General features: G+C 34.4%; 12 protein-coding genes across 12 annotated transcripts; 7 read left to right on the top strand and 5 right to left on the bottom strand.

Moving 5' to 3' along the window:
* Kpol_1014p44 (uncharacterized protein) lies at window positions 1-1,245 on the top strand (the record flags this gene model as incomplete). The annotated part of the gene is made up of 1 exon (XM_001644032.1): window positions 1-1,245. A coding segment is annotated over one exon (1,245 nt), but the record flags the coding sequence as incomplete, so codon positions are not given.
* Window positions 1,246-1,494: 249 nt separating this feature from the next.
* Window positions 1,495-3,210, bottom strand: ALG9 (dolichyl-P-Man:Man(6)GlcNAc(2)-PP-dolichol alpha-1,2-mannosyltransferase; the record flags this gene model as incomplete). The annotated part of the gene is made up of 1 exon (XM_001644031.1): window positions 1,495-3,210. One exon carries the CDS (start codon window positions 3,208-3,210, stop codon window positions 1,495-1,497), a length of 1,716 nt encoding a protein of 571 aa, XP_001644081.1.
* A 797-nt stretch (window positions 3,211-4,007) lies between these two features.
* Window positions 4,008-5,720, top strand: MGS1 (ssDNA-dependent ATPase MGS1; the record flags this gene model as incomplete). Its single annotated transcript, XM_001644030.1, has 1 exon — window positions 4,008-5,720. One exon carries the CDS (start codon window positions 4,008-4,010, stop codon window positions 5,718-5,720), a length of 1,713 nt encoding a protein of 570 aa, XP_001644080.1.
* A 265-nt stretch (window positions 5,721-5,985) lies between these two features.
* GYP7 (GTPase-activating protein GYP7) lies at window positions 5,986-8,211 on the bottom strand (the record flags this gene model as incomplete). Its single annotated transcript, XM_001644029.1, has 1 exon — window positions 5,986-8,211. One exon carries the CDS (start codon window positions 8,209-8,211, stop codon window positions 5,986-5,988), a length of 2,226 nt encoding a protein of 741 aa, XP_001644079.1.
* An 834-nt stretch (window positions 8,212-9,045) lies between these two features.
* On the top strand, window positions 9,046-11,238 carry MFG1 (Mfg1p; the record flags this gene model as incomplete). Its single annotated transcript, XM_001644028.1, has 1 exon — window positions 9,046-11,238. One exon carries the CDS (start codon window positions 9,046-9,048, stop codon window positions 11,236-11,238), a length of 2,193 nt encoding a protein of 730 aa, XP_001644078.1.
* Window positions 11,239-11,750: 512 nt separating this feature from the next.
* Kpol_1014p39 (uncharacterized protein) lies at window positions 11,751-12,452 on the top strand (the record flags this gene model as incomplete). The annotated part of the gene is made up of 1 exon (XM_001644027.1): window positions 11,751-12,452. The coding sequence occupies one exon, from the start codon at window positions 11,751-11,753 to the stop codon at window positions 12,450-12,452; it is 702 nt and encodes a 233-aa protein (XP_001644077.1).
* Window positions 12,453-12,889: 437 nt separating this feature from the next.
* MRX7 (Mrx7p) lies at window positions 12,890-13,150 on the bottom strand (the record flags this gene model as incomplete). The annotated part of the gene is made up of 1 exon (XM_001644026.1): window positions 12,890-13,150. The coding sequence occupies one exon, from the start codon at window positions 13,148-13,150 to the stop codon at window positions 12,890-12,892; it is 261 nt and encodes an 86-aa protein (XP_001644076.1).
* A 334-nt stretch (window positions 13,151-13,484) lies between these two features.
* On the bottom strand, window positions 13,485-16,790 carry BRE4 (Bre4p; the record flags this gene model as incomplete). Its single annotated transcript, XM_001644025.1, has 1 exon — window positions 13,485-16,790. The coding sequence occupies one exon, from the start codon at window positions 16,788-16,790 to the stop codon at window positions 13,485-13,487; it is 3,306 nt and encodes a 1,101-aa protein (XP_001644075.1).
* A 1,238-nt stretch (window positions 16,791-18,028) lies between these two features.
* MER1 (Mer1p) lies at window positions 18,029-18,856 on the top strand (the record flags this gene model as incomplete). The annotated part of the gene is made up of 1 exon (XM_001644024.1): window positions 18,029-18,856. The coding sequence occupies one exon, from the start codon at window positions 18,029-18,031 to the stop codon at window positions 18,854-18,856; it is 828 nt and encodes a 275-aa protein (XP_001644074.1).
* An 883-nt stretch (window positions 18,857-19,739) lies between these two features.
* On the top strand, window positions 19,740-21,581 carry Kpol_1014p35 (uncharacterized protein; the record flags this gene model as incomplete). The annotated part of the gene is made up of 1 exon (XM_001644023.1): window positions 19,740-21,581. One exon carries the CDS (start codon window positions 19,740-19,742, stop codon window positions 21,579-21,581), a length of 1,842 nt encoding a protein of 613 aa, XP_001644073.1.
* Window positions 21,582-21,894: 313 nt separating this feature from the next.
* On the bottom strand, window positions 21,895-22,947 carry Kpol_1014p34 (uncharacterized protein; the record flags this gene model as incomplete). Its single annotated transcript, XM_001644022.1, has 1 exon — window positions 21,895-22,947. One exon carries the CDS (start codon window positions 22,945-22,947, stop codon window positions 21,895-21,897), a length of 1,053 nt encoding a protein of 350 aa, XP_001644072.1.
* A 1,269-nt stretch (window positions 22,948-24,216) lies between these two features.
* Window positions 24,217-24,828, top strand: DCP1 (Dcp1p; the record flags this gene model as incomplete). The annotated part of the gene is made up of 1 exon (XM_001644021.1): window positions 24,217-24,828. The coding sequence occupies one exon, from the start codon at window positions 24,217-24,219 to the stop codon at window positions 24,826-24,828; it is 612 nt and encodes a 203-aa protein (XP_001644071.1).
* Between the last annotated feature and the right edge of the window lie 79 nt (window positions 24,829-24,907).

Here is a 24,907-nt window from a genome sequence, read left to right as displayed (position 1 = left end):
TGGGTTCTAATACTTGTTGGATATCTATCTCTCGTTTACACCATATTAACACTAACAATATGGAGTAATGAGGAAACTATGTACTCTAATATAGCAACAAGGTGTTCTTCTCTAAATGACGCTTTCGATGAAGTGTCTTCTATGGGTTTGACAGGAGAAAATCTAATCACTTACTTCCAAAATAACTCTAAAAGCATTTTAAGTGACAAAATGTTTTACCAAGAACATCAAGTAAATGAAAAAGTAAACGATTCGACAAAATTATATGAAATCCTACGTTATTACTTATTTAATTCAAGTGTTAGTAATAATTGTTCATTGGAAAATTCTATTCCTGCAAAATTAACAAAAAATGTCAAACCAATTCCAGTTCATTCCCATAATGATTATTGGAGAGACTTCCCTTTATTTGAAGGTCTGGCAGTAGGAGCTACTAGCACTGAAGCTGATGTTTGGATAATTAAGAATAAGCTTCCAAAGGATACTGACTTAGTTAACGAATGGGACGCTTATACATTAGCTGTAGGTCATAGTAAACACGGATTGAAGCCAGAGATTGATAATCTCGAATCATTGTATACAGGACCGTTATTGGAATTGCTAGATAGTGTTAATTGCAACGATACTAGTGATAAAAATTCTGAGCCTAGAGGTGTATTTTATGATTATCCCAATACTACTGTATTTTTGCACATTGATTTTAAATCCAAGGATAGTAAGTTAGTTTATGACATACTTATGAACAAGTATTTACAACCTTTGATTCAAAAAGATTATGTTACTTATTATGATATGGAGAATTCGGAAATAAAATGGAAGCCTGTAACGGTAGTTTTAACTGGTGCCTCCCCAAACAGTCTATCGATAATTGATGGTAATGATTTAGAAAAAGGTTACTTTCATGATAATAAAAGATATGGTTTTCCAGAGTCTGTTTTGGATGACCTGGATTCAACAGATAATGGATTCTCTCTAGCCACTTCTACATCTTTTTCAAAACTTTTGAAAGATTGTAAGTCAAGTGTTTCCAAAGTAAAGACACAAGGTAAACTATCAGATGATCAAATAAGTTGTATTAAAAGGTTTGTTGATGATGCACACGGAAAGAATTTGAAAACAAGAATTTGGGATGTTCCTGAGGGTCCTGATACGTTTACAAAAGAAGTTTGGACTCAAGAAATTCATCAACTAGGAATTGACCTTCTTAATGTTGATGATCTTTTCGAAGCATCAAAATTATTTTAGACATCAGACATTTACGATCACATGAAAAAGTATTTAAATAATGATTTTTGATTGATAATTACCATATCAATTGGTTAAGTACTATTTATTTAATTATAGTAATGACAAATATAACTAAAAAAAGATAATTTACAAACGTATCTAAAAACAGCTAAGAAGCTGTAGAAATATATAAAATAAAATTCAAATGAGAACGTACGTGAAATAGAAATAAAATAAAAAGTCAATATATGAAATTTATCAAACAAATTAAATGGATGTGTTATCTTGAACAATTTCTGTTTTTTCGTAGACACAGTAATCGATGTAATTAACCCCATATAACTTGTTCCAATATTTTGGACTAAATTTAGCAACAAATTTAGCGATAGTTGAAGGGATGTAAAAAGATCTTCCCAGTATTTTGGAATCATCTACATTAATGAATTCTGTACATGATATCTTGTTCCAATTTCTAGGCATGTCTGAAGGGTTCAAGGCATCCTTTGATTTGTCAGTTGGGATAGATATATCAACAAAGTAATCACAATTGGTAACTGGCCATAATTTTCCCTCATCAAATATATTTTTGCTATTCATACCCTTTGGTAAAGTTCTTACCGCATCAAAAATAGAAACATCTTCCATAAAATCACCAGGTAGTAATCCATCGAAACCAGAACGAATAAATCTTAGGCGGTGGTTTTCTGGCAGGAAGAAAGAATTTGGAAAATGGTACCACTCACGACCTGTACATACATTGGTAAATGAATCTTGTGCTAAGACTTTATCATCCTTTCCAAGAGTGTAAAGTTCGGAATAAAGGGTGATTGGAGCAGTATAATTGAATATTAGAGCCAAAATTCTTGAGGCGGACTGAAGAGCAATAATTAGTAACAACGCAACTTTAACAATTGATTTGAATACTTTCATCTTACCAAAAAAGATATTTGAAAATTGGTGGAAACCAATTGCGGCAGATAAGGAGATCAATCCATAAATAGGGTATAAAAATCTTTCTTCTTTATGTGGTTGTAAAAAGAAAACACCTAACCATGAAAGTTTTGAAACGGTCAAAGGCCAAATTCTCCAATTTGCTATACCCATTATTGAAAATATTAATACTGGTAATGGGAAATTTAGGATTAAATTTAGTACGTAATAAGACCATGGTTCTACACCAAAGATATCAGGGCCTGAATTTTGATCTGCATTAATGACATTGTAAGACAATATGTTCCACGATACTGGCGCAAACTTTCCATAGAAATATGAATCGATGGTGAAAATAATGGAAGCAATTACTGTTATAATTACAGTTGAATCAAAAGCAGTTCTTAGAGTCCACATTATTTTATGGGTGAATAAGTAATGAATCACTAATGGGACGCTTAAAACCAAAACAAAAGGCCAGCCCATAATACCAGCCACGAAATTGAAGGTCAAACTAGCCAAGAAACTGGCAGTACAATCTCTAGATAGATACCTTAAAGCATACTTGATAGAACCCAAATATAATATCATGGCAAAAGAAGAAGGTAATAATTCTACAGAAGCATGAAACCAACCAGGGTTAAATAACTGCAAAAATAGCCAAATACTTCCAATATTTTCAGACAAAGTAGAACCAATCTCCTTGGATAACCCAATTTCAAAGATAAAACTAACCAACCCTAAGAATCCTCTTGTAATATAAAAATAATCTTGTTCACTATTTAGCAAACCATAGTATTTAAATGGATATAAAACAAAATAGAATGGCAATAGAAATGCCCACGATCTAATTGAATATTCTGGTGAATATTCCCAAGTCTGTTTACCAAATCCACGAACTAATAAGTTCAATGGCTCCCAATAATTAAAGGTTTCATCGCAATCTGATATTAAAGAATACTTGGGCTGAATATAAACCCTCGATATGAACAAACTAGCAATCAGAATAAACGAACCAAACGTTTTAAGCCCCATCATCTCAATCGTAAACATATAATGATCCTTAGAGACCCTCAACTAATCGATTGAACCACTTCTTATAGCATTTAAAACTAAATTGTTCTTATACAAGTTTGATCGACGCCATTTAAAATGTTATGGATCAAATTATTTCAGATATTTAAATAAGAATGGGAGGATTACCTCATCCCTTAAATAGATGAAGTTGAGAAGAAAGTGGGTTATAAGGATAAGAGATGTGTTTGGATGATGTTGTAGATGTTCAATAAGGTGTGTTTTAGGTTTTGATCGAATTTTGAACCAAGTTTCTGCTGTTCCAGATGGTAAAGTTACAGAGATGGCTAAATTCTTAAGGTTAATGGAAGGAATGACCAAGGAAATGGATCAAAATTAGACAAATATATCTACGTGACTGAACTTTGTTCAGTTGTATGTGAATTTGGAGATGTGCTGTACCGATATTTTGGTCTTTATTAGGTTCCCAGATCGTAATTTCTGCATATATTCCCTTTGTTGTAAGAGGAAGCGTTAGTGATTTTTATTTGGGACAATTTGGGGAGGTGAGAAGGATATTGCATAAGGAGAATGAGTAATCTGATGCTGATTGTGGAGCTTTATGTGTCCCTTTTAACTTTTCAAAACAACAAACTTTGGTTTTCTCTGTTTTCCCACTAGAGATATTTAAAGGAGTTGGGCCTGAAAAAGCACTCGATAAAAATTATTTTACACATCGACAACTCCTGCAAGTATCGTCATATGTTGTTGAGTTTTGGCCAGGTTGGAACAATAGTGATCAATACAACGAACAATTCGGGAGCCATTGTGGTATAATGAATTCTCAGAGAAAGACTTCTGGTCAACTTATCTCCTGTCCTATTTGTAACGAAAAGATTCCTTATTCTACTATAAATGAACATTTGGATAAATGTACAAATTCAGCAGCTAACAATAAGTCGTCTTCGAAACAACCTACTTTACAAAATGTATTAAGTGGATTCAAGAATAGGAAACGTCCCCAGCAAGACGTAGTTGTAGATATCACTGATGATGATTCTGTCGAAACGGTGGTACTCCCTGGGAAACCAGATAATGGCGATGAATCAGTTTTAACACCAGAGGTTAGCAAACGTCAAAAAATTGAAAAAGTGGATACGAGTAGTGAGTATGAGTTCAGAAGATTGCAAAAGATAAGTCATTTACCATTGAGTGAAAAATTAAGGCCACAAGAAATTAGAGATTATGTTGGTCAACAACATATTTTATCACAGCAAAATGGTACTTTATACAAATACGTGAAAGAAGGAACGATCCCTTCAATGATCTTATGGGGTCCACCAGGTGTTGGTAAAACATCGTTAGCAAGACTGCTGACTAAAGAAGCTACTAAAAACGGGACTAATTATCATTTAATCGAAACTAGTGCAACAAAGGCTAATACCCAAGAATTAAGATCCATTTTCGATAAGGCAAAGAAGGATTTTCAGCTAACGAAAAGAAGGATAGTGTTGTTTATCGATGAAATTCATAGATTCAACAAAGCCCAACAGGATCTGTTGTTGCCTCATGTTGAAAATGGTGATATTATACTAATTGGAGCCACCACTGAAAACCCAAGTTTCCAATTGAACAATGCTCTGATAAGTAGATGTCATATATTTGTGCTTGAGAAACTAAGTAGTAACGAAATATGTATTGTGTTATCAAGAGGTATAGCTTTGCTTAACAAATGTCGAAAATTAATATGGAAAGTTAAGATACCATTGACTCTTCCAAGGTCTGTTCTTGAGTATATTGCAGATGTTTCAGTAGGTGATACAAGAAGAGCTATTAATATTCTAGAGATGATAGAAATTTCAACAAGACAGATAACAACTGAAATTACTAGCGATACTGTAAAGGAAATAGTGAAAAGTAATAGTAGTAAGGAAGGGATAAATACTTATTATGATACTAGTGGTGATAACCATTATGATACAATTTCTGCCCTACATAAGGCAATAAGAGGAGGAGATGCGGATTCATCATTATACTATATGACCAGAATGTTACAAGGCGGAGAAGATCCGTTATATATTGCAAGACGATTCATACGCATCGCTAGTGAAGACGTTGGTCTTGCGGATAATTCTTTGCTTCCGTTGGCAATTGCTGCACATGATGCTGTAATGAAGATTGGATTGCCTGAAGCTGATATGGCATTAGCTCACTGTTGTGTAGCATTGGCAAAGGCACCAAAATCAGTTGAGGTCTACAGAGCTTATAATCAAATAAAAGGAATGATCAAGGAAAATAAATATTCCATGGCAAGTGCGGAAATTCCAATGCATATAAGAAATGCACCAACTAAATTGATGCAAGAACTTGGATATCATAAAGGTTATAAATATAATCCAGATTATAAAGATGGTGAGGTAGCACAGGATTATTTCCCAAAAGAGATCTTAGATCAATGTCAAGATAAAAAAATTCTGAAGTTTTTAACAGGCAAACCACTGGGAGACAGAATTGACCCTGATTTGATAAAAAATGAGGAAAAATCATAACTGCCGATGGCACAACATTTTCTCCATGGTTTAATAATCACGAACATCAATTTCTTTTATCTCACATTTGTTATATGTGTCATGGCATCTGTTCAAAATAACTCAGATTCCGTTGACTAAAAATAAGACAATTATGGGACATTCATAATCATAATAGCATTAGTAAATATCATTAAATTATATCATTATATATAAATAAACTGAAAAAAAATTTAACTGCATAAATTTCACTTTCATAATCATGCGATAGTATTTTATAAGAATGTTATTTTATAGAATCTTTAGTTCTCTCACCTTCCCTTTCAATAATTACCTTTTTGGATAGAAGAAGTTGAAGATATATATCAGAAACAGGTAATTCACTGTTTGTATCCGAGTTATCATCTTTAGGATCATCTACAAGTTTTTCCTTTTGGCGTTCCATCAAATCCATCATTTTTTTAAATCTTATAAATAGAAGTTCACTTCTTGTCATCAAATCGTTCCAGTCCATTTTCCCCCCAATATCATTAAAATATTTTAAGATTTGATCAAACTGTGAAAGATTTTGTATTACCGCGTTACTATTCTTTTGAAGTATAGCCAGCATAAAAAATAATTGAAATTGTGAAGAATAGTAATCTGTTAAAAAAATCTCCCATATGGAGCATACATCATTGAATTCGAATTCACGTTTGAACCACACCAGAATCATTCTAAAGCAAAAAAATAAATTAGAAGAATCACATTTGCTTAAATGCGAGCTTAATTGTGGCAACATTATTTGACATAAACTTGATAATGTCAACATTTGATCTCTAATTCCAGATTGGTCCCTCATAAAATTTCTTTCCATCCGTTCCATAAAGTTCACAAAACACCAGAATGATAAAGCTTCATCTCTGATAATATAATAAATAGGAGATAATAAATCTGTCATACCTTGTACATAACCTAAGTTAGGGTTCATTGTATTGTAACTTATTAATATATTCTTCATTTTAATTAGATGTGGATTCTTTATTTCGTGTTTTGACCATGTTTCAGATTCTTCATTATCTTTGTCATCTTGCTCTTCATTATCATCTGGAGGTGGTAAGCCATCTTCTGTATCATGTTTATAAAGATCGATATGACGATCATTTCTCTTGACATCTTTTTCAATTCTAAAAATTTGGTCCCGCCAATATTCTTCTTCGTCTGGGTCAGGGTCTTCTGTTCTATTCATCCACTTTGATTTATACTCATTGATATAAATATCTCGTAAAGTTTGCTCCAGCTGTATTTTCTCATCAGTTGAAGAATCCCAAGGGTATACGCCAAAAAGATATAGCCAAACCTCTTTTCTCAATTCCATGGATTCCACACCACCATGAAAAATATAATCTTTCATTTCATTAACAGTGATGTTCATTCTTCCTTGAGCGTCGAAAAACGATTCCCATTTCTGTCTTGTTAGAGGGTGGTTCCTTTCTAGTGCTTTGCTTAGTTCCAACTCGGTGAATTGGATATCGGATTTATCACTCATTCCAAGATCATTTCTAATCAATTGCCTGTAAGTTGTCTGTGATTCGTAGTTAAAATTGTAGCGATCGGACTGTTCTTTGACACCTAAGGCCCATTTAGCAAGATAAACTCTTGCTGAATCGAAATCATCCTGGATTTCCTGAACCCTAGGATTCTCTAATAGTTTTTTCACGTATGGGTTATCAGCATTTCGTTCAGCTAGTTTTACTAGAGGATGTTTTCTTATCATACTAGTCATAAATGTGCCTGTTTTTGAAGTTGCATCTGCGATCTTAGCCATAACTCCCCATTTAGCAGCTTCCCAGGATTCCCATAGGGACTTCGACGGGACCTTTGGATCCTTCTTGATGTCAGCATCGTAATCGTCCTGTGGGGAGAAATTTCTGAGATCATCAAGGGTTGCATTTACTAACCATATTGTCGAATCCACGACAGTCCGTTGCAGATCGACACAATCAGCGACTACATTTTTGAAGTCCACGGCACCCCAATATATATCACCTGAAGAATCAAAAGGATCGAATGATTCGTTAAGGTTTTTCTTCTTCGCTATGGTGCTAGTACACAAATCATCATGAAAGAATATGATTGGTAGAGCGTCGTCTTCCTGAGGAGATCTCGAATGCATAATAACAGAACCGTACCACCAGCCACTTGGGCTTGGTGTTCTAAATTGGATGGAATATAAAGAGTTTAGTTTCACTGAAAAAGACCAAGATACACCTACCGCAGTTGACAGTATACTTGAGTTCATTGCCAAACTATTATTTGTGGCCTTGGAATCGAGCAAACTCATTTCTGTTTTCTCTAACCATGCAAGCTGAGAGCTAGACAATCCATCCTCAGGAACCCAAGTCAACACCGATTCAGCTTTAGTCAGTCCTACTTCATTAGTGACAATAAGAAACCCTGACACATTATCAGCAGCACTTTTCGAAGGATGTATAAACACCTTTGACTTGCAAAAAAAAATCTTTGTACTCATAGCTTGGAGTCCCAATAATCTCGAGACCTCTTTGTAATATAACCACAATCACAACCACAACCACAACCACACTTGAAAACAATCTCCTTGTCCCACTTCTTATATACCCAGATACCAAAACTGAGCCTCTTTCTAAAACCAGCCTGCTTATCAAAAACCCAGATCTAAACCAGTATTTAACCGTATCAGACACACCAAAAACTAAAATAAACAAAACTTATATCAAATAACCTTGTTCCTAACTATCCCAATACCTAGTTTCACCTACAGATCAAACACAATCTAATAAACCTTTCGCTGTTCTTGCTCATCCCTTTTGACATTTTTCACTTTTACCATATTGCTTATTTTTATATCGAAACGTGAAACTTTACAACGTCCAATAGTTAAAAGAAATGGAAACATGTCAATTAGAGGTAACTGATAGGTTGTAAATGGCAAGTTATTGGTGTAATTGGATGATCTAGTGGGGTTTGATTGGGTCAGGTATTGATATAATCAGGTTATATAATTGTTTAGATTTTGTTGTCGGTTTTCCAGGTTACGTTTTGGTGGGATATTATTGTTTTGATTGGAAGGTTTAGTTATATTATATTATATTATACTGTATTGTTTCTATCTTTTGAGCAGGCAAGACCAAGACAACAGCAGGGGTTTGAAAAAGGAGTGTTATAACTTGTGTGACTGATATATAAATATATGGTTGGGATGAGCCAGGACAGTGGGAGAGCAGTTCATTCTCATTCGTCGTCGCAGACTGGTTCTAGAAGCGGTGGGTCGAATGTGTCTAATCAACAGCAGCAGCAGCAACAGCAGCAACAACAGCAACAGCAAATGCAGTTTTCTGGGTTGTATCAGAATATGCAAAACTTTATGATGAACCCGCAATTGATGGCATCTTATATGAATTCCAATATGCCACAACAACAAGATCCAGGGCAGCTTCTTCAGCAACTGCCTGAACAGCAAGTGGTTGATAATGTCATTTCGAATGGTTCTGTGCCTTCAACACCTTCAAGCCTGACACCGTCACAGCAGAGGTTTTTGCAACAACGGCAACAGCAACACATCGAGCAAGTAATGAATCAACAGTTCAGGGACAAAGTTAGAGGTCAACAGATGGGTCAGGTACCGATAGGTGCCAGGGCCGCTGCCCAGCAGCAGCAGCAACAGCAGCAATTCTCAATGTCTAATGCTTCTTCTCCTTATCCGGTGGGCAATTTGCAGTCATCACAATCTCAGACTGATAAATCCATCAATGGCTCAAATGTTTCGAATCCTATAAACCAAGGATTCCCTAATATGTATGCAGAACCAACTGTTTACCATAACCAGCAACAGCAACAGCAACAGCAACAGCAACAGCAACAGCAACAGCAACAGCAACAGCCGAGCAACGGTGAGGCTTCGAAGGCAACTCAAAAGATGTCACCCAACCGGTTGAATTCAGATTCAAATAATAATTCAGCTAATTCAAAGGACACTGCCAGCGGGAAGCAACAACAGCAACAGCAAAGGCCGCAGGGCAAGGTTGAACAAGAGAGATATCCTAATCCCTTAAATCAAAATGGTAGTGCTATATCTGCTCCGTTGTTATCTTTTCCAATACGAAAACACTTAGCCAACATGGCAATTTTAAGAGTTTATGAATTCGTCAATATCGTAAACACATCTGCAGGTCATGTAGACCTTTGGTCATATTGGAAAAGAAATGCAGAAGAAATGTTCACACCAACAGGATCTATTCGCTATTCCAAGAATGCAGAATTCGAATTATCACATTTTGAACTGTCAACCTCTTTGATTCCTGTCTTCTTTGTAACGTTAAGTCGCCTAGGGGTGGTGAGGATAGAATTAGTTACACCACAGCTGCGTGCACAGGTGCTAAGCAATGGCTATATATTTTTTAATTGTCCAAGATTGACTTTTACCTGTCATTACATTGATGGAAGTTATGTTACTCATTTTTCCCAATTCAAAGGTTTATTTGATCCATGTTTGAAGATTGACTGGATTAACATCTGTATCCATAGTTTTGTTCCTGGTGTTGAATGGAACTCGCTGGAAAGATTGATAAGTAATAAAAATATATGCTATGAGATATTTAAAAATTTGAGCGTTCCTGTTAAAGAGGAGAAAAATATCGATTTCAAAGATCAATCTAGAAGACCACCAGTTCCGCCGAACATTGAAGCTATTAAGCAATTAAGATCATTTTTCAATGTTTTCAACAGTATATCTAATAGTGGAGTTCCCGAAGGCCTGCTTCGGAGTTTACAAATTGGTGATGTTATGACTTCTATGAAAGATTTAATGATCTATAAGAGAATGCAACAGATAGGCAGTCCATTAGAAGCCATGAAACAATACGTTAACAGCAATTCCAAGGATAAACAAACTGTGACAATATCACCGGCTCAGAGTATAGATAAGGAATTTCAAAAAAATGATTCTAAATTGAACAATTCAATGGATCTAGATAAGAATCACGGTGGTGGAAAAAAAATTGTTAAAGAAAATGAAGATACTGGTAGCTTAAATCCTTCAAGAAATGAAAAAGCTGGTAAAAATAATGACGATGATGATGATAAAAATAACAACGGTATTAACAATAACATCAATGGTAATAACAATGATAATAACAATAAAAACAATAATGATGATGATAATAATAATAAGATTAACAACTCCAAAGCTAACAATACTACTAGTAATAAAAATAATAATAATAATAATAATAATAATAATAATAATAATAATAATAATAATAATAATAATAGTAATAATAGTAATAGTAATAATAATAGCGGTGGCAGTAGTAATAGTAATAGTGCTAAGAGTGGTCCAACGGACAATAATAAACCAGTGGAAGATATATCCAACATGGATCTGAATGATTCGACGACATATCAAAAAAGGAAAAGAACAAGTTACCACTCATTATATTCGATAAATGAAAGAGATAAAGCAGGTTCAAAAGACAAAGATAAATCAAATGAACCATCTACAAAGAAAGCAAAAATATAAGAGGAATGGATAGACAAAATAAAGATAGGCATTGCACTGTATTTTTCAAGCTTGTAATTATAAAAGAGTATATACAATTTTAATTGATATTTTACTGATAGATAGAAATGCAACATTATTCTTAACCGTTTTGTCATTTGACTGGGAAGGAAACCAGTTGGGTTCCCAACTAAATCTCAAGGCTGAAACTATCAGAAATGGTTCTGAAAGGCAAGATACGGAGGATTTAGAACCCATTGGATCTGGAGCTAGATCTCTCTCGCCCTTCCATTAGGATCAGATGATTGGTGATGGGTGTTCATGTATACACACCGTTGCAATGACGTGACAGAATATTAATCATGTGATCAAAATTCGTTCGTGTATAATGATGTATAAAGCGTATATCAATTTTAAAAGCGTTAAATCAGTCAATAACAGGAATGTATTTAACAGATGGGATAATCATTTATAAGATTTGGTCTAGTATTTGTCTAATACCAAGGTTTATGAGGATCATATAGGGTTAAGATATGAATATATTGAGATATTTTATTGGTGGTGAGTCAAGACAGGAACTTGTGACGATTCCTATGGGTCAATTTGATCTTTTGAGGTCTAAGGACTCACCCAAGTCATCACTTGAATGTATTTATAACGAAGCTATATTGACATTGGTTGAGGTTGAACGGTTCTCTTATGAGTTAGTTGTTAATAAGTTGGAAGAATATATTGATGATGAGAATATTGACGATCAGGAAGAGTTTGTCGATGATGCTATGAGTGTTTTGTCTGTACAATCGAAGAAAGAGAAGCAATGGACTTTCAAGTTATCAGAGACGTTGGGGTTCCATAAGAAATGGAGCCAGAATGGTGACGTTGAACTGATATGGAACAATTCATTTGGTGATGAGTTTGATGAAGGTGTTCAATATATGGTGTCTTCAGAAGTGCCGGCAAGTGATATTGAGCAATTTGTTGAGATGGCTTATAAATGTTGTTTTGCAACTAAGTTTAGAAGAAATTTAAATACTATAACGTTAGATGAAATAAATTCAATCGAGGAAAGCTCCCTGAAATATGTGACAAAAGGTTTAGAAGACAAAGAATGTTTATTGAATTTAGTACCAGATGGACAGAAACAAGAAGATTTGACGTTCGATGATTCACAGATAGGAAATATAAGTGAGATATACGTCGATGCCAATCAGAGTTCGATAAACAGTAACGTATAGTAATCGATTCACCTCCTGCACTCATCTCTCCTCTTTTCTATATTTATAGAATCTGGAACAAATGTTTTTCACGAACGTTTATTATATTTAAAATTTACATGCATTATTAATTACTTATTAAAGTTAATAAAATATATTCAGGAGATATTCAGCGTTATGTTAACATTTAATTAAAATCTGACAAAGTCTCACAGATCATATCATGATAAATGTTTCTTTTGAGCCATTCTGCAATTGCTTATTTGCTATCTATCAATGGATAAAATTCCAATATTTGTATTATTAAGAAATCTTCCTCTTTATTTATAAAAATTATAATTTGAAGTCACCAGACTGGATAGTATCAATTCTGGGCTGCTATTTTTATACTTATGTAACATTAACTTTTGTAACAATTCCTTTTTAATTATTCACTGATACTCACTATCTGCTCTTTATCATTTGAATGGCTTATTCTTATTGCCTGGGAACCCAAATGATTTCTTAATCTCATCCCAAAATATTACTCGAAATGCCTTGAACCTCTGACCAGCTGTAGGTTTATATAAGAATTCAGATGCAGTCTCTTCATGAACATAAGGTGTATCTTTTATACCATTAACCTTATTATATATTCTTCGCACAAAACGTTGAAATCGTGCACTATTTAGTAACTTCAAATACAACCATTCTTCTAAACTTCTTGGATTGCCTCTCATACTTCTTATTATGATAATAAATTATGTGCCTGTACCTATCTTAGCAACTACTGTTCATCAAATATAGACCAATACAACTTGATTAATGGGACCTCATCTTCTGAGCTCTTGTTCTAAAAGTATCACAAGAGCCAGTTGTATTTATCGTGTTTAAGTCAAACTGGATGGATATCTTGATAGAAACTATAAAAAGATGAGGTATAGGCAAATGTATATAGCAAGTCTATGGAGGAACTTGGTTATTCTATAATGGTACGTTTATTCATAACTATTTCATTTTATATATGTGTATGTATGCATTTGTATTTGTATTTTAATTGTATTTATTGAAGAACTAAACAGGTTCCTCACCTAATATGTCTTTTGAAAGGTTAATAACGTGCTGAAGCAACTCTGATATGTCAGTGAAAGCCCTTTCAAATGCTATCCTATGTATAATGCTCCAATGAGTTTTTTCAAAATCTTCATATGTGTTTGTATCTAGTTTTTCTGATGGGATCAGTTTACTATTGATTAGACTAATGTTAGCAGAAGAAACATATTTATTATTGAATTCTTTGCCGTCATCAGACAAGTCAAATTTGGAGATAAATTTGTATAGTTTCTTTCTTGACATAATTGTACTTGGTAAATATCTGGGTATTTTGTTTTTTGATCTGTAGCAATTCGATAGAATGTATAAAACGAAAATTACTGAAGAGACACTATCTCTACGAAGGGATAACAAAGCTCTGGTTGTGTCGGTATCAGTGTCAAATTTCCAAACTTCAAAATATGTCCCTGAAATCCTTGCTTCTAATATCCTTTCTGATAACAATTCACATAGATTTATCAATTGTAAATACTTTTTAGGGTTAAAATTTGAAATAAAAATTGGTTCAGCTTTGGATTTCTCTAATAATGCTCTTATAGCTTCAATATGCTGACCTAACCTTACTTCTCGAATGTGTGACAATGCAAGAGTAAAATCAGTAGGGGCATCATTCACATCACGATATAAGTATCTATCAGTAACAGATTGATACGATTGACTAATATGAGCCAACAAGGAAAACATAGATTTTCTTACTTCAGAACGTGCTTTAAATGACCATACTGTCCAATTAATTGGGATTGAAATTATTACGGCTATTATAAAAGATAAACCAGTCACCCATGTATGTTTCCAAATGCTAGCAGTATTTAAAGCATCTCTTCCTTGAGAATATGTTTCCAAAACAATAACAGAGAAGCACATCATTGTAGTAAAGCTAGATCTTGTATTCTTATATGCTAATATGTTTAAAGCAATTGGAATAACCAAGAGGCCACTAAAGGTACATATGACATATGGACTACCGAAGTGTCTGGCCTGATTTGCCGCCCAACCCCAGAATATTCCGATTAAGCAAAACGATAACCTTCTCATTAATGTGTGCCAATTACCTGAATATTTTCTGTGAGAAAGTAGATAGAATGACATAGGGCACCACCAACATTGATACTGTTGATACCATCCATGAGATTCCGGTAGCCATGCAGGCAGGCATAAGAACACCATCACAAAAACTTTTTTAATTGACCACTTCATCTCATCGCCAACCAAAAGAGTACTAAAATGCCATAATGTTAACCTCCATTTATTTGTAGTAGTATGTAAATTGAAGTCTTCGTGATCAATTGCCCTTACACTATAAGGAACACCATCCCCCATTTTTTTACTATATTTATGCCTAGAAGTATAAGTATTGTATAATTTCTCAAAAATTTCATCTACGTCTCTTTTTGTTTCAAAATAATTCAACACGTTACCTGCACCTTCATCGATAGAACATTGTTTTGGAACTCTGTGCAAAGATCTATATAAAGGATAGTGCATTGGAACTATCCTCCAGCGGATATCATTTCCAACTTTATTACAGCAATCTATAACTTGTAATAAATGTTTTGATGCATTTCTTATCCCTCTTAAAAATAAAAAGATACTAACTGAGTGTGTCTCCATAAGCATCTCCTTAGTAAAATAACTTGTCATTGTAAATTCTCTGTATGTAATATCTAACCTGTAGATTTTTCTTTTTAACTTCTTCTTTGCGGTTTCTAATGAATTATGGATTTCATCTAAGTCTTTAGAGGAAAGCCTTCTTTTCTGATATATATTTAATGTCTCTATAATGTCTTCCAATACTAAAATCATTTCTGTTAGAAGCATGAATGCGTCACTTGTAAAATGATTTCTTAATATCTGTAGGTTTACTTGCTCATTAATAGTAATCGATGGTTCTCTTATAAAATCTCTTGATTGACTTGGAGTAACTGCTCCAGATAGTGAAAAGGTTGGGGAAGCTAGGTTAGTAGCTATCTGACTTTTATTTAATGCACTATTCTTCATGTCAGCGCTTTTTAAATTATTATAGAGGTTTTCAATATTTTCACCATCGAATAACTTATTGTCAATAGGTAAAACTCTTAAAGGACTGATTACCTTTGTTACCAAATTTCTTAATTCTGATAAATTTTTCGAATCAAACTTACTAATAGAAAATTGATTAGAAAATTCTCTGTAGCCTTCTGACAGCCCCACATTTAATGATGCAACCATTTGTGTCTGCTTCGAATGCTTTTTATCATTATCATCAAAAAATTCTAGATTTATTAGGGATGTTAAAAAGCATTTTGTATCAGCAATGCATTCGACAAAATTTTCCATAATTTCTTGATTGCCGCTATGAGGGGATACTACAACACAGATTAAAAGGGACAACAATAATCCAAATAAATAAGATATACCGAAATCCCAATATAATTTCCAACGCAAATCATGTTTAGAGGTAACAGTGTCGACAGTGTGAAAAAAGATAACTGCAATACTAAAAGTTTTACCAAAATATAATAATCTTTGGAAATAAGATTTAGACCAAGTAGAAAACATTAACGCTATGACTAAACTGCCAAATAATATACCACCTTGATGATTAGATACTGGTTTAGTAGCGGTGGATATATACCAGGCCAATGCTGACCAACCCATACCAAGAGCCCCACCTAAAATGGAAAAAAGTGTCATCTCTAGTTGAACCCCAATAGTACGAACTGGATGGTGAATTATTACTGCTAATGGTAAAAAATACCGGTACTGGTGGCCTATCCAATTACCTGAACGGTGAACAACACAGATAACCATTGCTATAAAATATGCAATGAAGAATTTAAAAATTGAGACCTTATATGAATAGAAATCTTCCCATATTTGTTTTGGAGAAAGAAAAAAAGATTGATACAGCTCAGAAAAAAGTAAAATATTATAACCATTGTTATTTATTGATTTCTTTTTTCCTGAGATTAGTGATTCAATTTCACTATCATCAGTAAATTCGTTAGAACTTTCTGGTTTTGTATAAATTGGATCAAAAAATTCGTCTCTCAACTCCTCTAAATTAAAATCCTCCAGAGTTTCCCATTTTTTATCCTCTGATAAATTCTGTAATTTCAGAAAAGTGTATGAGCCATTACTTGAATTTGAACTCAAACCAGGTCTCTTACCAGAACCATATCCACGACGTCTTGTTGAGTCCCTTAATGATAAAAATGATGTATGAGAATAGGAGCCTCTTAAGATATCAGTTATATGATCAACTTTGTTTTCATTTAGGTTTACCATTGTTAGACATGTACGAATCAGCACTTGTTAAACTTTAATGCTAGCAATCACTTAATATATATGTATAAATTTTCTTATCTGATTTCTCTCCAGATTCTATCTAATCGAAATTAATAATATAATTCAATGAGCTTGGATGCCTTCGATTTATATCAAAACATTTAGGTTCAAAATAAATCCATAAAGCAAAATATTTTTGCTTGCCTTGAGTCTTATTCATCAAATGATGAACCAAGGCTTGTACCATGATCTAAGTTTTCTTTAATCTTGTATATTTGTTGTTTGTTATACGTAACTCATCATTTCAGCAGCCTCGGCCTGGAGAAAAGATAGTTACGAAATATCGTGAAGCATCGATCAGCAGATTCAAATAAAGGGTAGTCAAATCACGACAAAGGTATCCTCCTCTACAAGACAAAAAAGACGTGTATTTAACAGATCATTGTTATGAATACATAACAATGATCTGCTGAAAGAGAGGGGTGTGGGATATTATCAGAACCCTTTTTCTTGGCATATTCGAAAATAATTTTTGTGAGTTTAACGAAATGTGGAGTTAAAATAGAATGTCTAAATACTTCTCGTCTCCTTACAGATTCCTTCCCTTGATTGTAATATATTCCAAAATTTAATTCTATATTTAGTTTCAAGCTGAAGAAATAAAAAGTTATGCCTCATCCAGTAAATTACTTTGTAAATCTAAAACAGCATTCCATCAGTTGTCAAAAACTTGCACCTATTAATAGGGAAAAAAATATGCTTGACTATACATGTCCAGAATTCAACTATAAATGAAAGAAACAAATACCTAGTATGATTTTCTTATCCACATAGTATAGTAAGTAAGCCATTGTAAAATAATGTATGGAATAGCTTACATTTAACCAATTTTAATGAATTCTTGTCGAACCAAACCTTGGCATACCCCCCTAAACGACATAACCCATTTCAGAACCCAGATATCCTGTTTCTCTTTTGTCTATAATCTCAAAAATTCCAAACCTAAGAGTGATAGCCAGTATTAAAAACAGCTTTTAAAATCTCTCGCCTTTATATACTTTTATCCCAAAATTTTAGCCGCCGAACAAAATGCATAATAAAAGAATTGCAAATACATAATATTAATTAGATGAATAAATTTGACAATGTAATAGATATAAAGAGGGATACATGGTCAGATTGGGGAATTTCTGGTATACTAAATATTGTTCTGATTAATAGAAGGTGCTTGTTTTGTAATGGCTAGGACAGATTGGTTGGTCGAGAAGGTTAATCAGATGAACGTAGGTCAATCCCTTAATGTTAATCAAAAAAATCATGAATCTGGCTTAATAGAGCTTGAACTCGACTATTGGAGGTTTCAAGACTCTCTAGATGATGATACTGGTCTACTCGATGGGATTGTGAAGGTTTATTACGGAGAGATGGGTATGCTGAGAGTGACATTTGCTTATAATAAGGATTTGATAAGGAGAATATGTGAAGTCCACAATTGGTTTGGTATAAAATGTCCATCAATGATACAATTGGGTGTCAAAGATGAATATATACCTTGTTACTTGTTAAGTAATAGCAGGACGGTGATCTTTTACAAGACCAGCCCCTTGGAATCTGTTGTGAACTTCATTGATTGCAATAAGAACAAATTCAAATTCAAATTCAATACTGTCCAGGAGAATGAAATTGTTGAAGGCAAAATGTATACTTCAAATCCATCTGAGGTTTTGCTGTCTACACTTGATATGATGGTTAAGCCAGAGTTAGAGAGGCCCAGTTGTGATTACCGCCTGAATATATATACTCACTTCATGGTTCTTACAAAATCTCAAGTTGCATTTTTGATTGGACATAAGGGTTCACGTATTGAAGAAATACGTGAAAGCACACAGACTACAATCAAGATTCTACCTATCAGCAAAAAACTTACAAAAGATGAAATATCCCATCCATCAAGAGTGAAGCAAACCATCTCTATCACAGGTGACCAGTATTCAGTGGAATTGGCCATTGCTACGATAGACTCCCATTTAAGACTTCATCTACTTTCACCCAACATCCTACTATAAATAGGGCATGAAGTGCTGTGAACAGATGAACACCTGGTTGTGTGATTGTACTAAGGATAGCACTTTACATAAGACTAAAAAGCTCATCTCATCTCATCGCTCATATATATATATGTGTGTAAGGTTGTCACATTAAATTTTGCTAAACGCTTTTAAATTGAAGCACTCCATCCAAGATACAGAAACCAAGTTTCTACAATTGAGAAATTAACTGCGAATCAGGCAGATAACGTTCACTACATAAATGATCATCGATTGGTACGCTTCCCATATGTCTCATCTGCAAAAGCATGATCAATAGTTTCCACTCACTGTCTACAATTTAAGCATCTGAACCATCGCTGCCAAAAAGAAATTAAAAGGTTTGCTCCCAAAGAAAGTTGGAAAAGATATTAGAGATGGAATGAATTTACTCTAGGAGAGCACCCCCACTGAGCTGGTGAGCTTCTATTAAATCAATTTACTGAGAGTTATTACTCAGTTCAGAAGGATGGAAAAAAAAAAATTTTATGTTACTGTTTGCTGAGTCTAGGATATCTCGTTTCTTTTTCCAATTTTTTTTTTCACCTTGAACAATCACATTGACAGGTTAATGTTGCACAGTCAAACAAGCTAATGGATGGATTATGGATGATGATGGATGGATGAGATGCAAATTTCATTTCGAGAGAAATGCTGAAAATTTTTCATTCAAACTTTTCACTCATCTCGAGGTCATTGAAAGTTTAAAATTATTTATGAAAAGTTTTTTCAATCTTCACAATTGTGAGTTATAAGAACTTTTAAAACACTTAAAAGATTTTTTGAATTAAATTTTGAGGATTGTTATTGTGTTTTAATTTTTTCTTTTAAAGAGACCAATAAAAACTATCAACAATTAAAAATGGCTGAAGGTGTTTTCCAAGGTGCTATTGGTATCGATTTAGGTACTACTTACTCCTGTGTTGCTACTTATGAATCTTCTGTTGAAATTATTGCTAACGAACAAGGTAACAGAGTTACTCCATCTTTCGTTGCTTTCACTCCAGAAGAAAGATTGATTGGTGATGCTGCTAAGAACCAAGCTGCTTTGAACCCAAAGAACACTGTCTTCGATGCTAAGCGTTTGATCGGTAGAAGATTCGACGAAGAAGCTGTCCAAGAAGATATGAAGACTTGGCCATTTAAGGTCATTGACGCTCAAGGTGCTCCAATGATCGAAGTTGAATACTTGGGTGAAACTAAAACTTTCTCCCCACAAGAAATTTCCTCCATGGTCTTGACCAAGATGAAGGAAATTGCTGAAGCTAAGATCGGTAAGAAGGTCGAAAAGGCTGTCATCACTGTCCCAGCTTATTTCAACGATGCTCAAAGACAAGCTACCAAGGATGCTGGTGCCATCTCTGGTTTGAACGTTTTGCGTATCATTAACGAACCAACTGCCGCTGCCATTGCTTACGGTTTAGGTGCTGGTAAGTCTGAAAAAGAAAGACACGTCTTGATCTTCGATTTAGGTGGTGGTACTTTCGATGTCTCCTTGTTGCACATCGCTGGTGGTGTCTTCACCGTCAAATCTACCTCCGGTAACACTCACTTGGGTGGTCAAGATTTCGACACTAACATGTTGGAACACTTCAAGGCTGAATTCAAGAAGAAGACTGGTTTGGATATCTCCGGTGACGCCAGAGCTTTGAGAAGATTGAGAACTGCTGCTGAAAGAGCTAAGAGAACTTTGTCTTCTGTCACTCAAACCACCGTTGAAGTCGACTCCTTGTTCGAAGGTGAAGATTTCGAAGCTTCTATCACCAGAGCCAGATTCGAAGACTTAAACGCTGCTTTGTTCAAATCTACTTTGACCCCAGTTGAACAAGTCTTGAAGGATGCTAAGATCGCCAAGTCTCAAATCGATGAAGTTGTCTTGGTCGGTGGTTCTACCAGAATTCCAAAGGTCCAAAAATTATTGTCTGACTTCTTCGACGGTAAGCAATTGGAAAAATCCATTAATCCAGATGAAGCTGTTGCTTACGGTGCTGCTGTTCAAGGTGCTATCTTGACCGGTCAATCTACTTCCGATGAAACCAAGGACTTGTTGTTGTTGGATGTTGCTCCATTATCCTTAGGTGTTGGTATGCAAGGTGACATCTTCGGTATCGTCGTTCCAAGAAACACTACCGTCCCAACCATCAAGAGAAGAACTTTCACCACTGTTGGTGACAACCAAACTACCGTTCAATTCCCAGTCTACCAAGGTGAACGTGTCAACTGTAAAGAAAACACTTTGTTGGGTGAATTCGACTTGAAGAACATCCCACCAATGCCAGCTGGTGAACCAGTCTTGGAAGCTATCTTCGAAGTTGATGCTAACGGTATCTTGAAGGTTACTGCCGTCGAAAAGTCTACTGGTAAGTCCGCTAACATTACTATCTCCAACGCTGTCGGTAGATTGTCCTCTGACGATATCGAAAAGATGGTCAACCAAGCTGAAGAATTCAAGGCTGCTGACGAAGCTTTCGCCAAGAGACACGAAGCTAGACAAAGATTGGAATCTTACGTTGCTTCTATCGAACAAACTGTCACTGACCCAGTCTTGTCCTCTAAGATGAAGAGAGGTTCTAAGTCCAAGATTGAAGCTGCTCTATCAGAAGCTATGGCTGCTTTAGAAATCGAAGACTCTTCCGCTGAAGACTTGAGAAAGGCTGAAGTCGGTTTGAAGAGAGTTGTTACCAAGGCTATGTCTTCTCGCTAAGGTTTTTAAATAATAATACATGTAATTTCTAGTATGTGTATATATCTTATCTTTGTATCTTAGTTTTATAAATATATTAATCTTTTGAATTTAAATCATAATCCATTACTTTAAATATTCTCTTTTTTATGATTGTTACTTGAACTTTAATTTTCACTAATTGCCAAAATTCCAAAAGTTTTAGTATCTCAAAGTTATTATAGGCTAACAAGTGGTTAATTTTAAAATTTAAAATAGTTTCAAAAATTCTTATAAAATCGTTAATTACACAAAATATGTATAAAACAAATCGTAAATCTATATACTTTAATCATTAAATAGTTTCAACAGTAACATTGTTACCATTTTGGGCTGAGGATTCCAAGAAAGCAGCAACACAAGCCAAGTGATGGAAGGCAACTCTTGGGGAACTCTTGAATAGCTTCTTGTCTTTCTTCAAAACAGCTTCACGGAAGTTCAAGAATTCATCATTGACACCAAATGAATCTTCTTGAGAGACTGGGTAAACTTCTTCAGCACCAGCTGTTTCAGCAGTTTCACCAACTCTGACTTTAACTACAGGGTTAGCCTTGTCTGATAATTCAACAACAACAGAACCCTTAGTACCGTACATTTTCAAGAATACAGATTTGTCAGTAGCACCGAAGGCAGAACCATAAGTGAAGGTACCAATAGTTTTACTATTTCTAATCTTAACGGTAGAGAATACGATATCATCAGTACCAGATTGTTCACGAACTTGTTGAGTTAAAGCAGAAACAGATTCAAATTCACCAACCAAGCTAGTGACTAAAGCCAATTGGTGAACACCACCATCTGATAAGAAACCACCAATGTGTTCAGGAGATTGTCTCCAAGTAGTAGCCAAATACTTATTGTTTGTAACAAATGGACCAGTGGAGTTATGGGTGAAACCAACAACATCACCAATACGAGGCAAGTGTTTCTTGGCCAATTCGATACAAGATAAGTATAACCAGTTTTCTGCGATACCAATTGGCAATTCGGTAGAATCAGATAATTCAACTAATTCTCTAGCTTGCTTCATGTTAGCAGCAATTGGTTTTTCCAAAATAATTGGTTTACCAGCAGCGATAGCCTTCTTAACGGTGTCAACATTGAATTGAACTGGCAACAAAGCATCAACATAATCGACATCTGGATCATTCATGATTTCATCCAAGTTGTCGTAGACTTTGTTATCTGGCAAATTAGCTAATTTAGCAAATTCTTCAGCCTTGCTCTTAGTTCTGTTGTAAGCAGCAACAACTTTGAATTCATTGGACATTTCTTGGTAAGAAGGTAAATGTCTGTCCTTGGCAAAGATACCAGTACCAACGACACCAACTTTAACAACTTGAGACATTATGATTATAACAATTTAAAACTTTAGAAACTATAGAAAAGGGTGGATAGACTTTAGAATATCACTCTTTCAATAAAACTTCTTGTTTGGTCTTTTCACATCAACACCAAGACTCTGCAAAAGCTTTAAAATCGGTAATCAAACCTGTCATGAAAGATAAGAAAGTACTTCACTTATATATAATTTTATTAATTCAATTACTGATCTAAACTCGAACCATCGTCGTTGTCAGAAGGAGGTATGTGATATTAAACACTTTTCGAACCAAGTTTCCACCGGGGCTATTCTGGAGTTTAGCGGCGGAAATAAATCCCACTCGAAACGGATAATACGAAGACAACAATAACTGGAGATAGACCGGGATTGTTTTTGTCAGATGATATCATTAAATCTAAGATTAGAACTAATCTGTCCCACGTCCCCCTCCTACCATAACGTATTTGTTCCATTGTGTATGGGGGAACAGATGTCATCAAGATTTAGGTGCATGTACGTATATTAAATTACACATTATTAAGAAATGGAGAGATTCCATCCACTATTGTGGTCGAGGGTGTCGGAAAATAGTCCTCCGATAGGTGATATACGGATCCAAGAGGTGAAATACAACGATTTTAAGCAGTTCATCATAATCATCAGATTATATTATACGTAGTGGCTCGAGGAATTGACATGAATCGAATTGCCAATACGATTTCTAACTGATTTTTCCATTAAAACCTGTATTCTTACAGCTTCGGTTAAATATGGAAAAACTTGATTTTAACTTATCGTAAGGTTTTCTTTTTATTTCAGTCTAATTTTTAGTATTGTAAAAGTAGTTTCTGAATAAAGATTTATATGTCCATCCTCGATGGTATTGTACTGATACCTATAGAAACTGTTAGCTCCAAGAAAGACCTTCAGTTTCGTAGCATCAACTCGAAATTGGTCTAACATTCTCTCTCTTTGCTCTCACTATAAACAATTCTTAACTATGTAAATTAATTTATCCGAGATGAAATTTGCAACTTTTATGAAATTTATACGTCAAAATTTCGATAAAGTATGTCATGAAGATGAAAAAAAAAATAATTAATTGATTAAGGTAAATTGAAGTTAATTATGGTTATTGATTTCGATGAATTGGTGGATTCTGATTGTGTTGACAAATTCCATAACTGATAGATAGTTTGCTTTTCAAGAGTAGGTGGGAAAACAGCTTTTTCTATACTTGTCTCAAACAATAGAACCAAAATAATTGAAATAGATAGATAGATAGATAGATAGATGTCGACCCTAAGTGAAGTTAAACCTGATTCAGAATCTAATTCTGCAATGACTATGGAATTTTATAGAAAGGCTTTAAACTTTAATGTGATTAGTAGGTATGATCCTAAGATAAAACAATTGCTTTTCCATACTCCACATGCTTCAGTTTACCAATGGGATTTTGAGAAAGATGAATGGAATAAGTTAGAATACCAAGGTGTATTAGCAATTTATTTACGTGACATTTCCAATGGAGATATGTTACCACCAAAGGAAGAGTCTATAGCTTCCTTGAACACTGATAACCAATCCTCTTCTGGGACTATGTTGACTGGTCGTGATATATATAACTATGGTTTAATTATACTTAATAGAATTAATCCAGATAATTTTTCAATGGGTATAGTTCCCAATAGTGTAATAAATAAGAGAAGTGTGTTTAATGCGAGTGAAAGTCAAGAGAATCCACTGGAGACTATGGGTGTTGAAGTTAAAGATGATTTAGTGATAATAAAGAACTTAAAACATGAGGTTTTTGGGATATGGATTCATACGGTTGCCGATAGAGAAAATATTTATGAACTGATAAAGTATTTACTAGAAAATGATGCTAAGGATTCCTTTACTTAGTTATAAATAATGCATCAATTCATATACGAATTGTGCAAAATTAATTATCTCCTAAAATAATACATGATTAATACATATA

The sequence above is a fragment of the Vanderwaltozyma polyspora genome, genomic scaffold (genome assembly GCF_000150035.1).
Source record: "Vanderwaltozyma polyspora DSM 70294 KpolScaffold1014 genomic scaffold, whole genome shotgun sequence".
NCBI lineage: Eukaryota > Fungi > Ascomycota > Saccharomycetes > Saccharomycetales > Saccharomycetaceae > Vanderwaltozyma > Vanderwaltozyma polyspora.
This window is presented reverse-complemented; position numbering and strand designations above follow the sequence as displayed.